The sequence below is a fragment of the Ostrea edulis genome, chromosome 3 (assembly GCF_947568905.1).
Source record: "Ostrea edulis chromosome 3, xbOstEdul1.1, whole genome shotgun sequence".
Taxonomy (NCBI): domain Eukaryota; kingdom Metazoa; phylum Mollusca; class Bivalvia; order Ostreida; family Ostreidae; genus Ostrea; species Ostrea edulis.
In genome coordinates, this window is record NC_079166.1 from 66,060,512 (window position 1) to 66,084,459 (window position 23,948).

Consider the following 23,948-nt stretch of genomic DNA (forward strand, 5'->3'; position numbering starts at 1 on the left):
GTAATGTTTTCAACAGAAGAATTTCATACTAGGGCTATAACGGATTTTTTAGTTACAGATGAAAAATATTACAGTATCCCAGTTACCCCGATGTCCCCTGTGTCCGACTTGTAACGAACCTCGATATTGAGAGTTTATCGCACCTGAACACTGTCATGATCGTGTGCAGGATTGGACAAAACAAAATGGCAGACGGCATTTCCAAACAAAGGTAGGCTCTTAAAACTCTCCATTTTACCGACTTATTAGACGATGAATTTATGAATTTAAAACACTGCCTGGCCAAGGAGACATCATTAAGTTGATTAGTTGTTGGAATTCTTACTCATGTACACGTACAACTCTAAATTCATTGATCGAAGTTGACGATGTTGCCTCGATAGAATTCGAAGCGGGCGAAGATGTTTCTAATCATGTTTTCATGCATTTTAAGAGAGATACTTTAGGTAAAATAGACTCTGTACATATCTATTGATGAAAACTTGAACCAGTGTATGCGATTTGTCCCTTAAATTGCCTTGGTTAGATAGATATCTGGACTTGAACATTTGCTAATGTGCAGGATTGGACTATGGTCGTTTCCACGATAAACGTGCCGGATTGGACCTCGATTTTGGTTCAGGATTGGACCCTTTCTTAAATACATGCATTTATTTCTTACAGATCCAGTCAGGAGCGGACTTAAGCTTAAAAGTTGCAAGTAAATGAAGTGGGTTCTATTTTATGTCTCCTAATAAAACAGTTTTGACAAACCTAAAAGAGTACGTGGAGCAAGGAACTATCAGTAAGCCGGAAGAGCCAGCTCGAAAATCTTTACGTGTTTGAGAATTGCACCGCGCACATGAATCTAAAGTTCTGCCACACGTTAGAAGGAGTCTTGTTCTCGAAGATCAACATGTTGAAAAGTCTTCATTTTGCAGAATCAAATACATTTATATTGTATATACACATGTAGACCATGTTCGATTCCCAACCACTTAACATTTGTGATATCTGCATGGAATTATTAAAACTGAGCATGGTTTGACGTATAATAATCTCTTCAGGCATGATGGTTTACATTTCACAAAGCTGTTCAATGACAATAAAGACAATAAGATGTTGAGGTGTTCATGTTTCAATACTTAATCATCTGTCCACATGCACTTATGCCTTTCGTATGTATGCTTCTTCTGGAACCAGTTTTGATTGTTAAAGCGGGATTTATTATCTTTTGAAAAAAAATTCCCTTTCATTTTAATTCTAATAATCTTGAGTGCATATGTCGTGCAAGATATCGAGGCCAACTCACTTACAAGGATAATTACTTACTGTAGTAAATATCAGCATTTTTGTATTTTAAAACCTTTCGTTTCTTGTAATTACATTAAATTCAACCTTGGAGTGCATATACTGCTGAAAGAAAATAACAAGATGTGTTTGTGAAACACAAATGCCCCCGATAATGGCCAATTCTGAAGATGGCCAAGGTCACAAGGGCAAATATATTGGTACCAGTAGAAAGATCTTGTCAAAAGAAATGCTCATGTACAATATGAAAGCTCTAATATTTACCATTTACAAGTTATGACCAATGTAAAAAATTTTTTTAAAGTAGGTCAAATTTCAAGGTCAAAAGGTTCAATACCAACGGAAAGATCTTGTAACAAGGAATACTCATGTGAAATATCAAAGCTCTATCTCTTACTGTTCAAACACAAGGTTTTGTAAAACATGTATCACTGAAATTGAGGATGAATACCACTTTTTGTTAGTATGCCCTATATATTGTCAGATTAGAGCTAAATTAGTGAAAAGTATTACTGGAGTACACCCTCCATGTTCAAATTTATACAACTATTAGTTTGAACAATGTTAAAGAACTTTGTAACTTAGGAAAATTTATTTGTGAAGCTCTTGAACTATAAAGAACAGTCTATGGTATGTAATTTGTATCGTCATTTTCCTTTTTTACTATCATTATACTATTGTATTGCCATCTGCTACATAATAATAATAAATAATAATAATAATAATAGCCTTTATTTATCCAGGATTACACAAATTAAAAATATAGCTAGTTTCCATTGTGGTCCTACATATGTAGATATCTTTGTAAGAATTGGCCGTTTATTTTCAGCTTTGTAATTATCATCCATGTTCAATTTTGTTATAATGCTATAAGATGTATGCCTTTCGCTATAAAGTTATTTATTTATTTATCTAATGATATGAACAATTGAATAGATGCGCGCTTTAATTAAATTGAAGCGAGCAAAAATAGCAAAAATTATATTTTAATTGATGAGCGCATCAGTTCAATTAATGCGCGTAATAATTCAATGGTTGCGCGCAATAATTATTGCCCTCTTCAAAAGAGAAAGAGAGATCAATTATTTAATAAGTGATATCTTCAATTCAACATATCTACAACTGAATTAATGAGGCCTTTAAATGAATTGTCGTTCTTTTTTTTTTTTTAAATGTTCGCATTACATGTAATTCCTTATACAAAATCGTTGCGAATAATTGAAGATGTCTTCAACTGAATTCAAAATATCATCAAATCAAGCAAGAATCTCACCACTTTGATGCGCGCATCAATTAATTGATGTACGTATCAATACACTTGATGAGAACAATAAGTGATTTGATGCGTGCATTAATTGAATTATTGAGCGCAGTAATTGAATGTGATTTTTAAAGTAATGAATGAGTTTACCGGGGTTTAAACAGCCTCATTTAATTAGTGTAAGCATTTCGCATTCCAAATGATCAAGTTTTCCAATACAACTTGTCATTGGGTAAAATGCTGTCTGACATGTTTCATACCAATTAATTGTTAAACCGTTTTATATACATGTACACTGATTTTGACTACGGATTACTCCGTTTACCTTATTAAGATACAGGATTCACGGCGGGCGTGACCGGTCGACAGGGAATGCTTACTCCTCCTAGGCAACTGATCCAACCTCTGGTACACCCAGGGGTCCGTGTTTGCCCAACTCTTCTTAAATTTGTATTCCTTTATACAGGAGTTATGATATTGATCACTGTTCGTTATCTTCACCTTTTCAACTTCAATTATCTGCGTTTTTGTTAATTTGGTGCTTCATACTTAGCGGTCCTTAACGTTGAGCTGATGGTTGATGGTCCTTAATGTTTGAGCTTTTAGTTAAAGAATCTTACACATGTACTTAGAATGAATTAAAAAAAAAAACACCACAAAATTCTTGCTGCATATTTATTACATGATTTACTAAATGGTTCCTTGTATAAATACGTATGTACATCAAAGCAAAATGTCTGCCCCCAGTTTCGGATTTGTTTCATTGTTCACACTCCATTTATAGCTGGCATTCGCAAGGTTTTCCCTGTGAAAATGACAGAAAACGCCATCAGCATGAAACACACGTCTGTATTATACATGTGTATATGGAGTGCATAAATTAATATTATATGATTATTGACTTTACTAATGTAATGGTTGACCAAGACCTACGATACACGACCTCGGTCAATCATTTACCTGACCACCATACCTCTTCAAAAGTTAGTAACAGCTTTATATCTAACGATCTATAGTAGTCTTCACAATATTTATTTCTATTCAACTAACGAGTAAAAAAATGTGCATTCTGACACATTCCAACCAGGCATATATCATTGTTTTTTCAAAACGGGGTGGGGTGGGGGCAGTCGTCGGAGAAGTTCTCAAAATCATTGACAAGAAAAGAGAAAGGATTACACCAGATCTTCAAAATCCTAAATCAAAGGGGGTGGGGTGGGGGCTAATTCTTTGCTACATGGCTTCGTTTCATAAATTTCACCAGTTCAAATAAAAAAAAAATCGTGGGGTGGGGCAGTCACCCTTTATACCTTTATTTGCTTATGAAAATCACAGGTAATGTTCATTGACAAAAACTGTGGGGGTGGGGCATTTATCTATTTGTTATTATCATCAAGAATCATATGCACTTTGTAATGACTACCATTATGAATTGTAATCATATCAAAAGTAAAAGCATCGGACATGTAAATATTGAGATTTGACAAACACTGACTATTCCAAACAGAAAGTTAGGAGGTATATGTGAATCGTGTACTTAGGTTTTCGTTGTTTTGAATATGTATAAACATCATGAAGACATTCATGGGTAAGTCTATCAAACATCAAATTTAATCCAGCAACATGTTCACCCTACAAACAACCTATCAGGACCCAGTTGCACGAAGGTTAGTTAACTTTAACCGACAGTTAACTTGCCATTAACTCTCAGTTGTACTTAGCTAACTTTTGTGGAACTGGCCCATGGACAGCAAGGTTGACCATTAATTTACTGTATTAGCGTGAAGAACCAACTTTTCAACAACAAAAATCATTTGAATTTTACATTAGTTCAGTCTGTTAGAGATTCATACTCAAGAAATAAAATCCGATAGAAATTCTGAAAATATCTCACCAAAACTGCCCCCCCCCCAAAAAAAAAAGAACACCCCAAAAACCACACAAACACACACACACACACCCCCAAAAAAACCCGTTGGCTTATCTATTCGAGAACACTCATACTCTTAGTTATACAAAGTGATAGCTTACCCTTTTCATTTCACAGATATATCGGTTTGGCTGATTACAGTCTCCTAGATGCCAGTGATAATCATACGCTTGAAAGAACATGCCACACATGTAGTCTCCGGACGCTTGGTTGACTGGCTCGCCCCCATACCAGTCGTACTTAGTACAGGCTTGCTGAGTCAGACCCCACCCATAAGTCTCCTGTCCAGGGTGAAGAAGTTCGTTCAGACCATTCCAGGCTCCCCTTTCAACTGCGAAGTGAGACATTTAATTTCAAGTTTTATTCTTTATAACGTAAAAGTGGATTTTTTTTTAGCGAAACACAACTTTTGCGATTTTTCCATAAAGGAGGGTATATACGAGAGCTAATTTTAGCGAGTTTATAATTCCAGGAATGGTATAACTATCACCTCCGATGGGGAGTAAACTGTTAGCGATATTCAATTTTATCGACCTCACCACTCGCTAATTATGCCAAAATTAAATCCTCGCTAAAAATCCTGCTTACTGAGTATACGGGTATTCAATTTAGTTTCCACCTTCTTCCAAAGCTCAAAGTAAAATTGGAATATGAATTGTCAGAAAAAGCACGATTTGAATAATAATCATTTATCTGCAAACTACAGAATGTTAATTAACCTCATCAACATCAGCTGCATCAATGTAAACTATCAAGGGAAACTTTTGATATAAAAATTGGTTTAGGATGGGTAACGTTCAGGCCAATTTATTTTTGACACTCTACGACTCATGATGAAAGTAACGTTCGTCATCTTGACCAATAATTCCCCAAAAAATTTACCTTGCATAGCCGTCAGAAGTCTTCGAAGGAAAGCATTTTCATCAGCACTTTCTATACAAGCTAAATGAGCTTTCATACTTGCACATTGTATCTGGAAACAAAATGATTTAGGTATAGTTAGAACTACAAGTAATTGTAACGGGGACCATTACAGATGTTGATCAAGCGTACCCCATGTAGAAATGGCTTACAATCATCCTAAAAGTTTTATAACCTTAATCCCTTGAAGAATGATGATAGTAATAGGAAGCGGTAAAACTAGTTTGACGAACATGATTAATGTAATATATTCATGAAACAAATACATGTATTTATTTTAGCAAAGTGGACAGACACTGCCTACATGATCCACTTCAATTCTTTTACGTATATCCAGGCAGATACACCGGTTCCAGGATTTACACGTTTTCAGGAATCAAAACATGTAGGTTCAATCTCTCACCAGAGGGCGTATTACGCTGCGCTACAACACCTCCGTCAACGTCTAAATGACAAGATTCTTGGCAAACTTACCTATACCTATAGCATCATGGATAATAATTTTATAAGTTTAAGTTTTATGCTTTAAATCTTAAAGTAGGTTCACAAAAACAACGAACTCCATGATTATACTAGTATTATTGAATGAATGAATATTTATATAAACCTTCTAATTCGCTCAGGTGTCTCATATTTACCATCTTCTGATTTTAAAAAATTCAGAGAAGTGTTTGATTTGCTCAGATATTATCATTACAGTTCGATATGCTAAGTTAGTTTTTGTACATTTTGATATAACTTTTTAGACGTTGATAGAGGTATTAGTGGAGCGTAGCGGGAACGATAACTCTGGGTAGAGATTGATGTAGGTTTGCGAAGAAAGGTGGCATTCTCTCACCAGAGGGCGCGTTACGCAAGCTTCCCGTAGTGCTCGTAGCGTACGGAACTCTGGGTAGAGAATGGAAAGGTGGATGTACCTGTAGGCTATGCCTGTCTACTTCTCTAAAAAGAGGTTAATCAATTTAAACAAAAAGAAAGTCAGTTGCATGTAATTACGAATATCTATACACAGGAATTAATAAACGATATAAAAGAAGATAAAATGATACAGGTGCATTATAATTTAACATACGGCTGCATTAACCCACGGTTTTTGGTCACTGCTTAACATATAACAGCTGCCATGGTAACCAAACCATCCATATGGGCATGCTTCGGGACCTAAGTCAGGTTCTGCATGTCCAAACAAGTCGTACTCTCTCTTATTCGGAGAAAGACCCATTGAAGCTGCCGAGGCGTAACCAGGACCCGCAGATGATGCAAGGTTAGGCTTGTGTGGATTGGGATCCGAGATAGCAGGACCATTTGTTAATAAAGAGTCTGTGGAATAAGAGCATGTTGCATACTTAGAGCAAGATCTTAACCACTTTCCTTGACATCATTCTGAAAACGTTATATATACCTTAATTCTGAATAGATATGAATACATATACTAGTAGCTTAGTGAAGTTAGACGTAACTCACCATTTTTGAATAATAAATTTTCTCGTCTTCAAATTTTTGGAAATATTTCTCTTAACCAAACATATGTATTAGGGTGAGTTTTTCACGAACAACGACGAAAATGGTGATTCTATACTACCAGCATAGTGCATGTGCGCAAAAAGTTAAAATTTTACAAACGTCGATTTGATTAATTGTCTGAAAACAAATGTGAATAGAGGCAATTTGATGCTTGTTAAAGGCTGTATGTATGTGATACAGAGGAAAGACACCGTCCAAGGTTTTATTGCATGTCGTGTAGACAGATTGAAGAACTTTGATTTCTTTTACTAGTACTCTTCTTTTTGTTGCTTTGCATTCATCTTTACACAACATCGAGTCTATTGCACACATGTGTATCGATGACTTGTCGGTATCGAAAACAGTATCAAGCCATTGTGCACTTTGCTTCTGTTTAAGAAATGGTGCTCACTTTTTTTTTTTATCGAAAACAATATCAAGTTTTCTGCATGTCGATATCAATTTAAATATGAAAGAAATCGTGAGGAATGCTCATCGGAGTAAAAGGGTTTGATATCAAAGCATTTGTGTACAATGCCTCTAAGGAATAAGTGGGAAAAGGATGGGTCGATATCGTTATAACATCTTTGTCTTTTTATATATTTTGATATTAGATTATCTTAGATTTCGTTTAGCTTAAATCTAATCCCCATGTTCAAATCAATTTCAAACTGCACCCAGTCCTTTACAAATTAACCCAAACAATAACTCCCAATCATAACCCTACCATATAACCTTAACCCCCTCATCCTGACTCTAAACCCTAACCTTAACCCCCTCACCCTGACTCTAAACCCTAACCGTAACCCCCTCACCCTACATATTATTGTATTAGATCTAGGGATATGTATTTTCATCATGAATATTAATGTTTAGTCAATAAATGCGTTTTCTAAATGCATATGATTTTCATGTCATTACATATACAAATGTGCATGTATATTTCACAGTGTGTAAAATACATTATTGCAAAGAGTTTCAATCAAGACGTGTTATCATTATTTTTTTAAAATTTTCATTTCAATGAATAATGATTTCTTAATATAATGTTTTAAACGTAGGGAAATGGTTAATAACCATTACGAAACACCATCAAAACTGAAAGAATTTTTATAATGGCATGATTTCATACAATTGGACAGATTTCCGCCATCTTGGCGTCTATATATATATATATATATATATATATATATATGTATAGCCAGTCACGTGACTTTGCAATAGGTTCTGTTCTCAAAACACGAGTTACGGCACGTCAAACTTTCAGTATGATAAGTGCGGTCACATTCACTCGGTAATATTGCCAGTTATATTGCTACAAATTAAAAACTATTTCACGTATTGAGAAAACTGTGCCTTGCTCTACCGTCATGGGTTTCTAGCAGGGCCATGCGTGCGAAAAATTGCACAATAAAGATGACAATCTACCCTTACCTCCTTAGGATTCTCTAGAAACGTTCATCAGTAATTTTGTAATTTTTGTGATTTATCTCTAATCATCAAAATTTTGATCGCAGTGGGAAGAGTTTTTGTGCATAGGTTCATTGATTTTGAAAGGAACAGACGAACCTATGATCTGTCGATTTCTAGAACTATAAAATGTGTTACTGAAGTGAACTATATATGTATGATTAACAATTCAATCTTTTAGGACTTTTAAAAATGTCAATAAACCCAGATAATCACTGGAGAGAAAAAAAATCTTACAGGTATAGTTAGGCATTTGGATTCAAATTCCTCGATTTCGAAAAGATATAGTTTTTATTTTTTATTTAAAAATTGATAACAATAGAATAAAGATGTAGAAAAGTCTCTGCAAACAAGATACATGAGAGGTGAAGAAAACGAACAGTGATCAATCTCATAACTCCTTTTTCATTCGTTCTTTAATAATGGATGACGAAATGTGGGTGTTGAAATACTTCACACATTTGGATTTCAAAATGACCCCCGGATATTGTCTGGGGCTCCTTAATCAAGAAAATATACTAACAACTCAGTGCTATTTTGCAAATACAAACACTTCCTTTTGGATAATTATGACAACATCGTGAAAAAAAATCTCTTGTGCTTTACTTTTATTTCAGTGCGTAGGATGACTCTTGAATCAATAAACATTAAAGAACCTAATGACATACATAAAATATCAAGTAGTAATTCGCCTTCATTAAGATCATTCTCTCTAGAAACAAGTCCCGATTTATTGAAACACAATAAAGGTCTGTGAAGCATATTTTGCAAGACCCTTTTCTCAATTAATCTGGTACTTCTATCGTTCATAAATAAAAATCTAAATCATTTCCTAGTCATTAAGGCGAACAGGAGTTGTAGCTATTGTCAACTTACAAGAGTCTGAGCGAGTCAGACTGAGGAGCACCACTCCGACGCGGGTAAACCCCCGTGAGAGCCGGTGATGGATGCTCAACTTTCCCCACACATTAGGTTTTATACCAGAAAACCGACTACGAAGTTACTCTTCTCAAGGGGAAAGAGGGTTTACGTAAAATGAATATTTCCCCATTTTAGCCTCTCCGTACTTTTGAATTAGAGTTTAAGAAAAAGTCTATGGAATGTCAATTTCAACGTATTTTACATTTTAAAAGACAAAATACATGTAGAGAAAAGTTAAATTTTGTTTGTGCGTCATGCGCACGATATACATGTAAAACTTATACAGTACCAATTTTGATGCACCAGATGCGCATTTCGACAAATAATGTCTCTTCAGTGATGCTCAACCGAAATGTTTGAAATCCGAAATAACTATGAAGTTTTAGAGCTAAATATAGCCAAAAACAGCGTGCCAAAAAAGTGGAGCCAAATTCGTCCATGGATAAGAGCTATGCATGAGGGAAATAATCCTTAATTTTGAAATGAATTTCTAAATTTTATAACAGCAATTAAATATACATCCGTATTTTCAAGCTAGTAACGAAGTACTTAACTACTGGGCTGTAGAGACCCTCAGGGACTAACAGTCCATCAGCAGAGGCCTCGACCCAGGGGTCATAATGTAAAACTTATACGGTACCAATTTTGATGCACCAGCTGCGCATTTCGACAAATAATGTCTATTCAGTGATGCTCAACCGACATGTAAAAGGAAATATTGCTATTTTCCAACCTCATAAGATTTAACATAGTCATTTGTACAGTGTGAAGCATATTTATAACAAAGATCTACCAGTATGAAGCGTGTTTATAACAATGATCTATCAGTATGAAGCGTGTTTATAACAATGATCTACCAGTATGAAGCGTGTTTATAACAATGATCTACCAGTATGAAGCGTGTTTATAACAATGATCTACCAGTATGAAGCGTGTTTATAACAATGATCTACCAGTATAAAGCGTGTTTATAACAATGATCTACCAGTATGAAGCGTGTTTATAACAATGATCTACCAGTATGAAGCGTGTTTATAACAATGATCTACCAGCATGGGGAGTGTTTATAATAATGATCTATCAGTATGTAGCGTTGCAATTTTAAAAATACACCGGTATCACAGAACGATGAAATATACATGTACGTGTGATCCCACATGCTCTCCATTCCATACGATAATTTGTTTATTCTACCACGGTTATTGCATATATCAAAGCTGCGGTCATTATTCTGTGATGTACCTTCATACGTAATATTTACTGATGACGAGAAAAACTTTACTAACACAACAATAAAGTCGATAACTGATAGTTCAATTTTATAATTATAAGAATTAATTGACATATGTTACAAAAAAAATTTGAAAATGACTGAAGAATATTTGTCATTCTATATAAATCAATCATTTCGAGATCGATACACATGTAAACAAACATGGCGACGCACAGACAAATATAATTATCCTCTTCCACGTGTGTGCAGTTTTCTTAGACTGTGTATTTTAAAGCAGCTGATATAATCCGTTAACATCAAACTAATAACTTGAAATATTTTTCAAAATCGATCTAGCGTACCCTACCATCTTGCCTTTTTCGTCAACAAAAAAGGTGTAAACCTAGTCCGTTTCGGAAACATCCATGACGTCACGTACATGTACACGTTTCTGAGCCGTAGTAAATTCTTGTTTTCGTGGATGATGCAGGATAAACTCCTGGTCTCGAGATGTTGTTTCAAATATTAAAGCCTCAGCTAACTCCTCGGCTTTTATATTTCAAAACAACATTTCTTGACCGAGGAGGTTTCCCTCAACATTCACGAAAACGCGAACTTTATTTCTTAATTATATACATGCTTTTAGAATATATTTGAAATCGGGATAGGGGAGCACACAACTTGGTGTGCAATATATTAATGGCATGTAAAGGTAATGAAGCACGGAAGAGCTATTGTTTCCGGAGAGAAAGTTGACTACGTGAAATGGCTATAATCAAGTATCGGTATATCCACTGTAAACTGTATATGGACCGACATAGTGCTTTCTCCAAAGACACAATTCACAACATTAGGTGACCACGCTGGAATTTGAACCATTGACCATCCGATTGTCAAACTAGAGCTTTACACTTTCGACTACTGAGCCAATGCGTCGCACGACATTCATAAAGGACAAAACTAAATCTAATCTACATTTCCGATATATTACAAACACTAGCGTTGTTGGTTTCTTTTTCTTCAAGGCTTAATGAGATTTGTAATTGGCGTATATCGACAACTAGAAAGCAGATAAATCAAGTTCTCAGTATTCTTTGACACCAAAATTGGAATTTGAAGAAATAAGTACAAGGTTAACGGAAATAATTTTCTGTCATTTTATCAATTGACTTTTCCAGAAAGCAGAATACATACGTAAACCTCCATGTTCTGCCAGTCCGCCCGCTGAATAATCCGTCCCCACCGTTGCAGCCACTGTAAAACATCAAAAAACAGTCTGAATTGTTTTATGATAAATTCTATATTTTGGTAACGTTGAAAAGGAAATACCAAGAATTTAATCTCGCCACGTTTTCGAACAAATTCAGAATGAACACTGCATTCTACTCAAATTTCACTTTGAACAGACAAGCGTAGCGCTGTAGTCAATATTAAAGTGTACATGTATTTATGTATTTTGTTTAATTTGAGTGTTAGTTGTTTTATGCCCCATTCTAGAATTTTGTACAGACGCAACCAGTTCAATGCATGATGTTCAGGACCGTAGCAATGAGGGTTTTTTTTATCGTGCCTACGCCGATCATGAGATTCAACCTTTTTCTTTTTTATTGTAATATCCAAAAGACTCAGGACATTTACTTTTATTGCCTGGAGTTTGTGGTGACGGAACATCGCTATCTACACTAAATGCTTTAGGTTTGATCGGTTTATCGAGATTCAAGTCTACTTGATAAGTTTTAGGTAAAATTATCCCGCATACAGTGTACGTGTTGCAGACACTGAAATAGTATGAAAACATTATTTCTTGTGCTGGTTTACTTTTCGTAGATTTCCTCTGATATGCTTTCATTTACAACTACAACTAAACTCAAATAGCAATAACTAATTCTTCAGAAACTACCCCAATCTGAACGGACCCACAAAATCTTATCCCAATAAAACAAAGAACAAGAATAATCTTACATTTACCAAAATTTGCCCCCACGAAAATAAATGGTTCCCAAACATTTCAAAACAGATGGTGGCATCATACCATGGTAATCAATACAAACTTTCGTTACTGTCAATACGCGAGTACGATAGACTGTTTATAGTGTTTTCAAAATAGTTTATAGCATTCTACGATAAAAGACAAATCACAGCAAAGCTTATCGAAGGAAAAACAAAACCCCCCAAAAAATCAAACAGTTGCTCCGATTCGATCTTGACTTTCACGTAATTTAGTGAACACGTATAAAAGCTATCCTCTCGAGCAATCAGGATCAATGCGTGAACTGTACATCACTGTTTATTTCGCTACAGAGGCGAAGGAACATACTCTATTTAATTCACTCAGGCGGAACTTACCATCACAAATGACGTGGGATTTCCCATCATAAATAATAACTTTGAATGTATAGGGCCGAATCGGGATTAAACCTTTGATTCATGAACGTTTTGATTTCTATTGCAAGCAACCTCTAACGACTTTCTCCCCACTGATTGAGAAATTGACACCCTCATTAAAATGAGTACTAGTAAATCATTGGATTGACCCAGAAGTGAACAGAAATACCTTACCTACTATAATGGTTACAGAGGCCGAACACAAAATCTGCAGACAGTTCATTTTGAGCAACTTAGACACTAAAATCAAGCCTATTCTCACTTTTATACTTATTTTGTCCATCTCGATGAATTTATATGTTTTAATAATGAGTGAACAGATGGTATGAGGTTTTAGATATCACTTATCATTTCGATTTTATGTTAATGAAATTATTTGTCAGGGACCTCTATAAATGATATTATAACAGCCATGGGAAAATATCAATTAGATACAAAAAAGGTATGGTTAAATCACAAAATTATTCCAATTAACGATTATGATCTGCATGTATCTTGAAAAAGTACTAGAATTTGAATTTCCTTTTTTTTAAATTTTCAAAATTCAAATATGATGTATATGAAATTATATGTACATGTATATAGGTAAATGTCTAACTTTTGACCCATATTTATAAGGAAAGTTATTACACGCAATTCTATATCACAGACTTACAAGTGCATTTGATATATATGTATACCTTTGATGGAACGTGGCAGAATAAAGGTAACGAATATACCTACTCAGATTGTCATTCTGATCTGAGATTTTTAGAATGAATTACTGCTTATCCATGTGCTTAGAAATTGTAGCATTTCGTTTCTTTGTACTAACAAAATCCCGCGAAATATGGAGGTGCGGAAGTGGGATTGGAAAAGTCATAGTTACACATAATCTATGTAGATCCATTCATTATCACCAGAGAATCCAAGACAGCAAAGAAGGGGGGGGGGGGGCTCGAAGGTCTGGCGAAGAATAAGGGAGGAGGATACAAACACAAGGAAAATGGGGATTACCACACTTTGATTTAAGAGGAACAGTACAGACCTCGGGTGAAGGTGGATTGACGCAGGGAAAAGTCCGACACTCAGTAAGTCTTCTTAGGAATGAATGATCAAAATTAAGTGTAGAATAATTGGATATAAAATGGTTTTAAGATATTTCAATTCTAATAGACTTGCATATGACCATTCAGTGTGAACATAACTTCGAAATACTGCTGGGCTTATCATCGGCTTCAAAAGAGCAACAATTTTACAAATAGCTGTTCAAACTATAGGTTATTGACTTCCTCAAACCAATTTAAGGTCAACTGACCTACACCGAAATTCGTCTAGGATTTGAAGCTCTGCAAAGTAATACTTCAACCGGCAACAAGTATCGCACAAGAACTGACAACAAGTACCGGGCAAGAACTGGCGATAACTACATCGCCACTCTGTGCTATTCAAAAACGTGTCTCCGTTTCGTATAAACCTACAGGAAACTAGGCTGAATACTGTTTGGCGCGCAAAAGATATATAAAGTTACTATGGTACCGGGTTCAATTCACATGGGGCGACTTTTGTTCGTACCCGAGTTTCGACTGTTATATAACGTATTGTGATATTTGAACTCTACTTAACTAACCATGCCATCTACGATGGTTGTGTTCGCAATATGTCTGTCTTGTAATGACACTGCGCATGTGTCATTTTGCAAACGATGGATGAGATTGGTTGGAGTATTATACATAGGAGTAAGAAAGATTATTGGAATATTTACCCTATTAACTTGGGTACGATCGAAGTCGCCCTAGATGAGAAGTCGTAAATTAGCCCTGATTAAACATCTAGGGCCAGTTCAGTGGAATTAGTAGGGTAAATATTACAATGCTCTTTCTTACTCCCATGTAAAATACTCCAACCAATCACATCCATCGTTTCAAATCTGACACATGCGCTGTATCATTACAAGACCGACATATTGCTATCACATTTACCCTCGTGGAAGACAGGGTTAGTTGACTAGAATTCAAATGCCACAATACGTCAGAAACTCTCTTCGTTCGGTTGCAAGTCGGGTAGCCTGAGTTCGTACTAAGGTTCGAACCGAAGTCGCTCCAAAAGTATGCCATGTTTGAGCTAAATTGAAATATCAAGATGAAGTTGTTTGTTTCATTTTGTACTTCTGTATAGGCGGTATATAAATATCTGCAGTGGGTGACCAACGTGTTTATGGCCTCAAATCCACTGACAGTTCATTTAAAATATCTTTTTGCCATGCATTTGCATCATCTCCGGGTGACGACGCCAGAGAAAACACAATCTTAACCCCTGTTCAGTATTGTATTGTTGAAAATTGGTAAGAACAGCCAAACAAGGTCAGAGACATGTTTGCTTGGTAGTGAGGTCTTGTAAGATTTTAAGACGAGGTAATATATCTAAATACACGCAATTGCACATGTCTGCTAGGAAACAATTTGAGAGATTGAGCGAAGGAAAGGGAAGGGGTGTGAACATACTCTTGAGCACATTTTTACTGATTTTCTATGAGAATGATTTTGATGAAAAATTCGAGAAACGTTCCTATAACTCTAAACGTCCCTATAACCCTATACCCATGATCATATAATTTTAATCGATTTTTAATTTGATATAAATTGGAAATGAAATGAAATGAAAAAAAAAATACCCTAGTTTGTTGTGAACATATTTTGTTGATAAACATCAAACGGATCCGAAACAAGTTATGACAACTTACTAGTCCCTTCTTATATACAGCAAAGACCTATCATACTAAGGAATCGTAGCACTGTAAAATTATATGAGAGTTCTACATGTTTGAATCTACAAGATTCATCAATAAATTTGTGTACAACAGCAGTGATGCTGTGGTTCCGCTCTATAGACAAATTATTGACACAAAGTAAAAAGTGTATATAAAATCTAAGTCAAGTCAAATAGACAGTTGAAAAAAAATGATTTGGAGTATTAGAATATTTTTTCATACAACAAAGTAATGGTATGCCTGTCCGTCCCTCTTTTCCACAAGAATCATCACCAATAGTATTTCGTCTAATTAAATCACAATGAAGTACGCAGTGGTGTTTCAATTCGGTGTGAATTATATCAAGAAAACGACCATCAAATGCAAAGCAAGGCGATGGATTTGAAAGATTTGTATTCATTTAGTGAGTGTAAAATGCTGTTTATTGATATTTATTTGGTTTATATTTTTACAAACCTCTTCATTCCAACCTAACCAATGGATATAGGATATTTTCAAAGCTATCTGTAATATAATGTTTAGGACGGGTTAATTAGGGTCTGTTTGGGTTAACATTTAACTCCTTCGGAGACAAACGATCATCAAAATAATTATCTATTTGTAGCACGTGCACCAGTATCACGTCACTGACATCCATTTGTAAACAACCACACGACATCGCGAGGGAATTTACCCACCCCCATTCCCATCATTCTTTATACATGTTGACATTTTCTGGTTATGACCTTTTTTCTAATTCAGTGCGAATTGATGTTCTCAATAAATGTACATGTACTTTTGTATAAAACAAAATGTAATGTTCAGCACTATGCCGGGTTTTAGTCTATTAGTACACTTCTTGTTTTCGGTGTAAAAGGAAAGTAGTCAATGTCATTTAATCAAACAAATGTTTAATTATATTTCTATTGGCTGTGTCAGGGGAGACCACTCATTTATCAGATTGATATATATATCTCAGATATTTAATTGAACACACACCAAACTAACAACTCAACTTTGTGACAAACGGGATGATTTCATTTTCTACATCGTTAACTTCACATATGGTGTTTCTATATCTCTCAACTGATTCGACACACAGGAGCTTGTTCTGCGTAAGATCAGTTTCTAAATCGAAGTAGTCTTCTAACAAATAAGTTGATGTTACAGGGGTTTCAACAGTCTCGTTTAAAACGGGGATCCGGGTTAAAATAGGTCCTCAGTACTCCTTGCTTGTGGTAAGAGGCGACTAAATAGGGTGGTCCTTCGGATGAGACCGCAAAACCGAGGCTCCATGTCGCAGCAGATGTGGCATGATAAAGATCTTGTTCAGCGTAAAATTGTTTCTACTTATTTTACTTTAATCTATCTGAAAGTATGACTTCACAATGAAAAATTCTTGTCCTGAAGGGATATACAAAATACATGATGTCAGTGTGGTCCGGTCTCTTTCGTGGCCTAGCTGATATCTTTGACGTTGTATACTTTGTGTGTGTTTTGTGCATGTCCACACCCTTTACTCAATATTGTATGGCAGTTGTGGCGTATTTTGTTAGAATGAGTGAAATTTGGAAAGTGAATGGATCGAGCAGAGCGATCTCGCCTATTTAAGATATCCGACTACCTTCAGTGCGTTTATTTAAATCGATGGATTCTACAACAATAAATGCATTCTCAGTACGTTTCAGTCGTTATTGAGTTTTATCTTCATGATACAAGGTTAGAATTAAGATATATTTACATAAACATTGTGGTTAATCACTAGTATTTAGAGTCAAACGAAAAATCATTTACGTAAATATTATAAAAAAAAGATAATTGCGATCAACAAAACACCCGTAAATCAAATACATTTCTGATGAATGTATGTAGTGTATTTGTAACTAAATTACATAGAACTAACAATAAAATGGAATGAAAATTCTTATGAATGTGAAATAAATAGTACCCGATATCAAATTTCTCAATAATTGAGCAACAAAAAATACGTAATTGAATTTTCAGCTCAAACCTGAGAATCAGATCACCTTTATAAATACATATTAGTATGCAATACCAATACTGTATGGCGACTCATTGCATATGGAATCAGTGACTTGATAAGAAGAGTAACAGATAGAATCTAGGACCGAATCATGGTCACTGCAGAAGTCAGATTCAGGGGTCGTACCGAGGTCAACAGAGAATGTTTCAAGGTCACGTTGAAAAGACGCGTCGGCTGTGTAGGTTTGTCATCACAGACAGTCGATGTATCAGAATAGCTAAGTTGCTGAATAAACGGAGTGCTTTCATAAATTTGCAGAGGGGAATATTTCTCATTGACTGCTTTAACATCTGAACCGGCTGAATGAAAAATCTGCTTGTTTGTAAAATCACACTGGGTATTATTTTCGATATCTGTATTACTTTTCTGTGCAAAAGGGGCTGTCGTTTGTTGATATTTTGTTAGTCCTAATACACAGAGCAGCTCGGGAGGTGCTGGCGACATCCGAACTTTGGGTCCAAGATAGAGAAAGGCTGGAAAGATTTTTGGTTTGCACTAGTATCTTCTGTAGATTTTGATTCTTTGCTCATGTTTTTGTTTTCTTCGGGGTTTGCAGTAATGTTTTGTAAAATCCCGGGTTGAATTGCCTGTGACGTAATCCCGGGTTGAAGTTTCAATATATCTTGCGAATTGCCAATGCGAAGCTATTAAAGTGTAAATATGTTAAAAGAGTATTTTATAGACTTTAAATAGTTTCGAATTCAATGTTGTTGACATCTGTATTAATATAGGGAGGTGACCATTCTACATTTGATCAAGTGCCTTTTTATGGGATTCGAAACTGTGACTGTGAGATGTATGAGAGTTTGACTTATAGACGGGCGATTCTACTTTCACTTTGAACGCCAAGTTGAAAAGAGCATGCTGCATCTTTGATGTAAAATATCTCGAAAATGCTTCAAGGACTCTATTGCAAATTTGGTCCTGTTGGAAAGCTTAGAATATTTGCTGAAAGTTGAAATCTGTCATTATACTGGGATTTTTTTCTGAATCACGAGTGGTTGAAAATGGGTATATTTTCCTCATTTTTGTTGATTTTTTACCGGCTTCCAGGATGGCATGTGCCTGAGGGTATCTCAACCCATTTCCAGGCTAGCAGCAGATTTCATCATGGACCTTTAAAAACTTTTACATGTGTACTTTCAAGAAACTTATACATTATTTTTGAAATTTGGTTGCCATGGTAATAAAATCTGAAAATTAAAACAAGGGCTCTTGAAGGCGAATTTTGCTCTATTTCATGGTACATGTAGTTTGAGACCTGGGCTGCCAGTGACGTATTCCCGGGTTGAGCTGCCTGTGACGTCTTTGTTTCTTGTGGCCCCTGATTAATTTTCTTTCCGTTTTGTGATGCAAAGGTGACAAGCTGGTTTCATTTGAAATGATGGAATTCAGATGATGAATCTTCTGTCTGCGTGGTTGAAATGGGACGGGCTCTCTCGCCTGCGTTTTCGTGGTTGAATTGGGACGGGCTCTTTCCCCTAAGTTTTCGTGGTTGAATTGGGACGGGGTCTCTCGCCTGCGTTTTTGAGGTTGAATTGGGACGGGATCTTTCGCCTGCGTTTTCCTAAAGTTTTGAGGTATCCTGTTTCTTTGTATTTGTTGAGCAATCACTCCGATAGAGTTTTCTGTCTTTTGGACCTATGCGGGTTCGTCATGGTATTGTCCTCACATTCGTGTTATTGCAGTAATGGATTGTTTCCAGCTTATGATATTATGTCGACACTAAGGTCTTGCAACTGAAATGCTGCAATTCGTTTGCAGGTGGTTTTATTTCCTTTAAAGTTATTCATCCCTGATAGCGTGTTGAACCTCTCTACCATGTTTTGATCTCGTGGGTAGAGATTTCGCTCATAAGTCATTCCGTCGTAAAATTCTATTAATAGAACTTGCACTGGGAACATTCAAACTTCCGCTAGAGTTTATTTGTCCACAAGTAATGCGGCCTCGACGGGGAGTTTGTGGGAATATTGTCTTCAAAGCAGATGCCATTTTGGATAAGAAGTAGTCTGATTTCGCGCGCAAATATCTCCGGGTTTTCTGTTTTATACTTGACGACCATGTCCACCACGACGTCAGTAGATACTATGGGTTTGGATCCGCCCGCAACAGATGGAGCTATCGATCCTGTATTTTGATACCGGTTTAGAAGCTTGCTCACACATCCATGAGATACTTGGGTGAGGTGGGAAATTTAGCAAGACTTTACGCCATCATGATGCAGCTTCAGTATCGTTTCGCAGACGCTTTCCGGAAGTGATTTAACCATGAAAACCTGCAATTTATATAATATAGAATATTTGTAAATAATGAAATCGAACTGGATTCTGGAATTTTTTTTCTTCACATGGGATTTGATATGCAATCAAGACTTGATAAATTTTATGAGAATTCACAGTAAACATGTATTGGTGATTGGAGATTTGCTGGGTTGACTCCATGCGATTCTTTGTAAGTTTGAAATTGTGTAATATTAAATGAAACCTACCATTTGTGTCAGAAATTAGATTTTGAATCGTTTTACCGGGAGGATTCTGATCAATGAATTGAATGTTGGTGTCCTCCATTATGTCTTGAAAAATGACGCAGGTTCCCATACTGAGATATTTTTGGGGTTTGACTGAATTATTTTGATACGATTTTATATATCTATTCCTGAAAATAAAACTGACCAATTGCGTTACTTAATTTTTGGCACGAGAATTGCATCCCCGGGTAAGAGAATCGCATCTCTCCGGGAACTAATTGAATTATTCGAAACGTGCTAGGTGTGAATTGACGAATGCACGTTTGTTTTCCATTAATTCTTGCAGTGACACTTTATCCATATAGCTGTAGGATAGTCTCCATCAGAAATTCGTCACTCAAGATGACAATTAAAAGATATTTGTGCGACAATAATCAAGATTATTTGGTGCATATCAAATAGTCCACAATTAATTAAGATTGGCTAATACAGTTCCTACCGTTTACGAAATAAACCTGGCTCGAACTATCTTGCCTCTTACAATTCCGCCTAACGGGGAACGAGTTAACTTTTCATTCTGCTCAAACAATAGATTCAACACATTGTGAAAAATAAATATCAAACTTGTATCACTCTTGTCATTCCAGCTGCTAAACAGCCTATGAGGGATTACAGGGCAGCCAGTTAAGCTTCGACACACCTACTGGTCTATTCAGATATTAGGTTAAGGTCACTATTCAATTCGGGCAGTAGGTCAGATGTCTTGCGGTTGGTTGTGCTGTATATTAAGTTTAATTTAGCACACTAGCTTCTCTAGGTAAATTTAGCATACCCTAGGTCTGGTCATGAAGCCAATTCTTTTATTAATTCAGTTTTGATGAATGAGATGAAGAGACATGATATTTGATTTTTTGAAAAAATGATTCCAAAACATATGTTACACTTTTAAACTGTTATAAAATTTTAATACCTTAAGTTACAATTATGAAATTTACAACATATAACAAAAAGGATTTAAATTTTTTGTCAATGCATACATTTGTCACAGATTCCTTGTTAATCACCAAAAACTTTCTTCGGAATAATATATGTCATTTTACAACATATGTTCCAAATGACGTCCCTTTGTCTTTAACATTATTTGAACACGATTTCTCAAGTTTTTTACCACAGCTTTACATGTATCAACAGAGATTGATCTTATTTCTCGTGTAATTGCTGTTTTTAAGTCTTTTGTTGTTTGTGGGGAAGGAGAGTACACTCTGTCTTTTAGATAACCCCACAAGAAGAAATCAAGGGGGTTCAGATCGGGGGAGTGCGGTGGCCAAACATTTGCGGTACGATAAGAAATGCATTGATCACCAAACGTGTTGTCAAGCCACTGAAGAACACAACCTGCAGTGTGTGGCGTAGCACCGTCCTGTTGAAACCACACATTATCGAAATTTACAACTTTTCGTCTAAGAGCTGGTAGAAATTTTGATTTCATTAACTTTAAGTATCGTTCAGAATTTACCGTCACTGCATCGCCTTCGGTGTCTTCGAAGAAAAAAATGCCAATTATTCCGCTTGAATTTAATGCAGCCCATACAGTAACTTTCTCACAGTGAAGAGGTTTTTCCACATAAAAATTGGGTTTCGCCGAACCCCAGAATCTAAAATTCTGTTTATTGACAACATTATTAAGATGGAAGTGGGCCTCATCGGAAAACCATATGGCATCTGTAAAATTTTCAGAGTCGGGTCTACTTAAAATCCAATGGGTAAACTCTAAACGACTTCTAATGTCTGTCTCTTTTAAATGCTGCATCACACTTATTTTGTATGGAATCAATTTTAAATCAAATTTGAGCATTCTATGAATACTAGATTTGCTAACGGTGCCATTCAGTTCATGCAATACCCGTCTAACTGATTTTTGTGGAGTTTCAGCAATAACTCTATCAATGGCATCAATGTTCTCTTTGGTACGGGCACTCCTTGGTCTCCCAATACCAGAATTGCGTCTTGTGTCATTTGTGGTGCCTTTAACTTCAAACTTCCTCACAAGTCTGTAAATTAGCATTCTGTTGAGCACTTTCATTCCAGGATGTTGCTTTCTCATGGTTCTAATGACTAAAGTAGCAGATTTACACTCATAGTAAAGTTTGACAATTTCTGCCAGCTGTTCACATGAAGGTTCCATCTTGAAAATGGGATGACGTCATTATGACGTCATAATTAACTGACTATTTAACAGAATTTCCCGAAATTTTGTCAAATAAAATTTATATTAATAAACTAGATGTTGACAAAATATCTTTGTAATTGCTTTTGTTTTGATAAAGTTATAGATGATTAAAAGTGTAACGCATGTTTTGGGACACCCTGTATTTTCTTTTGCAACTCGCCATTGGAATAGTTATCTCAGTGCAATAATGATAATAGATAGCTAGAAAAACTGTCCAGAAATGAAAAATGGCGATCGAGGCCTCGGCGAAAAAGTTGAAATATTCCTTCTTTTTTTTTTTTTATCAAGGAGTGCAGTATTGGTAGGATCTAATATAAAGCAGGAAATTAGAAAGATCTTAAATATTCACTTTTATGTATAAAATGTAAAAAAGACAGGGTTATTTGGGGAAAAGAATATATATTTATTGTGTAATGATCTTCGTGTTCTACTTTGTTTTGATTCTATAAATAACAGAAACGTCGACCTCTAGGAGTAGTATTCCACCGTTACCACCTGGCACTAAGCGGAGATGGTAACTCTAATGAGCGACATTTTAATTCTAAAACAACAACTGACCACAGTACCCACCAAATTGAAATTCGTTTATAGTCACTCAAATCATATATGTGACACATGAGGTTCGGTACAGGTATAAAGTTTACAAATGCATGCGCTTAACAGCAAGGAGAAAAAAAAACAAACCCCAAACCAAAATACGTTATCTTTTTTTTCTCTCCAAAATTAAAACTAGACTTGTAGAGTTACATAGTTAAATACTGGTATATTACCGCTGTGTATAGTTAAATACTGGTACATGGTATATTACCGGTCTTGTATAGTACGTTGTTTTTACTTAGCGTCGTCATTCGTGCTACAACATTTTAACATCCAACGGTTTGACACAAGAATATATATAATGTGTATGAAAATGATTGCGTTAAACGCTAAGAGTATTGCGTTTAATCATTGCGTTTAATCGCAAAATTTTGTGTTTTTAAAAACGCAATAAATATTTTTTGCGTTTAAACGCAATCTTTAGCGATTAGCCGCAATGATAATTGCGTTTAAATGCAATAAAAAACGCCTTTCTATGTGCTGTCCTCAACAGTCTTCCATATCAAGATTTAGCTCTCACATTTATGATATATACGAAAAACACAAATTGATATAAAATCCTGAAACATATCTTTGCAACTATAAACTAGTTCTTGATTCCTAACTTATTTTGTTGCGTATCTTTGCATTACTTTATAAACTGGTGGATATTAAACAAATTTAAAGCAAATACGTAGAATTCTGATTTTAGCCAATTTCAAAACATAGAAGCAAAGTTTGCTTTTACGACGGCATTTCTTTAACAAATGGAGGCATCGTGAAGCCTTGCATACACAGTATTTTTGTATATTACACGTGCATATTACAAGATGATATTTTATTGAAGCAATATTCACACTACATTACATACATTAGGCTGTAGGAAGTACGAAATTCTAATTGTTTTTTTATAGTTGGGTCATTAGATGCTTACAGGGGATGCATACTTCTCCTAGGCACCTGATCCCACCTCTGGTGTGTCTAGGGGTCCGTGTTTGCCCAACCCTCT

General features: G+C 35.6%; 1 protein-coding gene across 1 annotated transcript; it reads right to left on the reverse strand.

Moving 5' to 3' along the window:
* Positions 1 to 3,247: 3,247 nt before the first annotated feature.
* Positions 3,248 to 13,117, reverse strand: LOC125676316 (perlucin-like protein). Its single transcript, XM_056160988.1, has 6 exons — positions 13,069 to 13,117; positions 11,704 to 11,763; positions 6,475 to 6,722; positions 5,364 to 5,454; positions 4,583 to 4,812; positions 3,248 to 3,356 (listed from the first exon to the last, which is right to left on the reverse strand). Exons 1-6 carry the CDS (start codon positions 13,115 to 13,117, stop codon positions 3,330 to 3,332), a joined length of 705 nt encoding a protein of 234 aa, XP_056016963.1. The 3' UTR covers positions 3,248 to 3,329.
* Between the last annotated feature and the right edge of the window lie 10,831 nt (positions 13,118 to 23,948).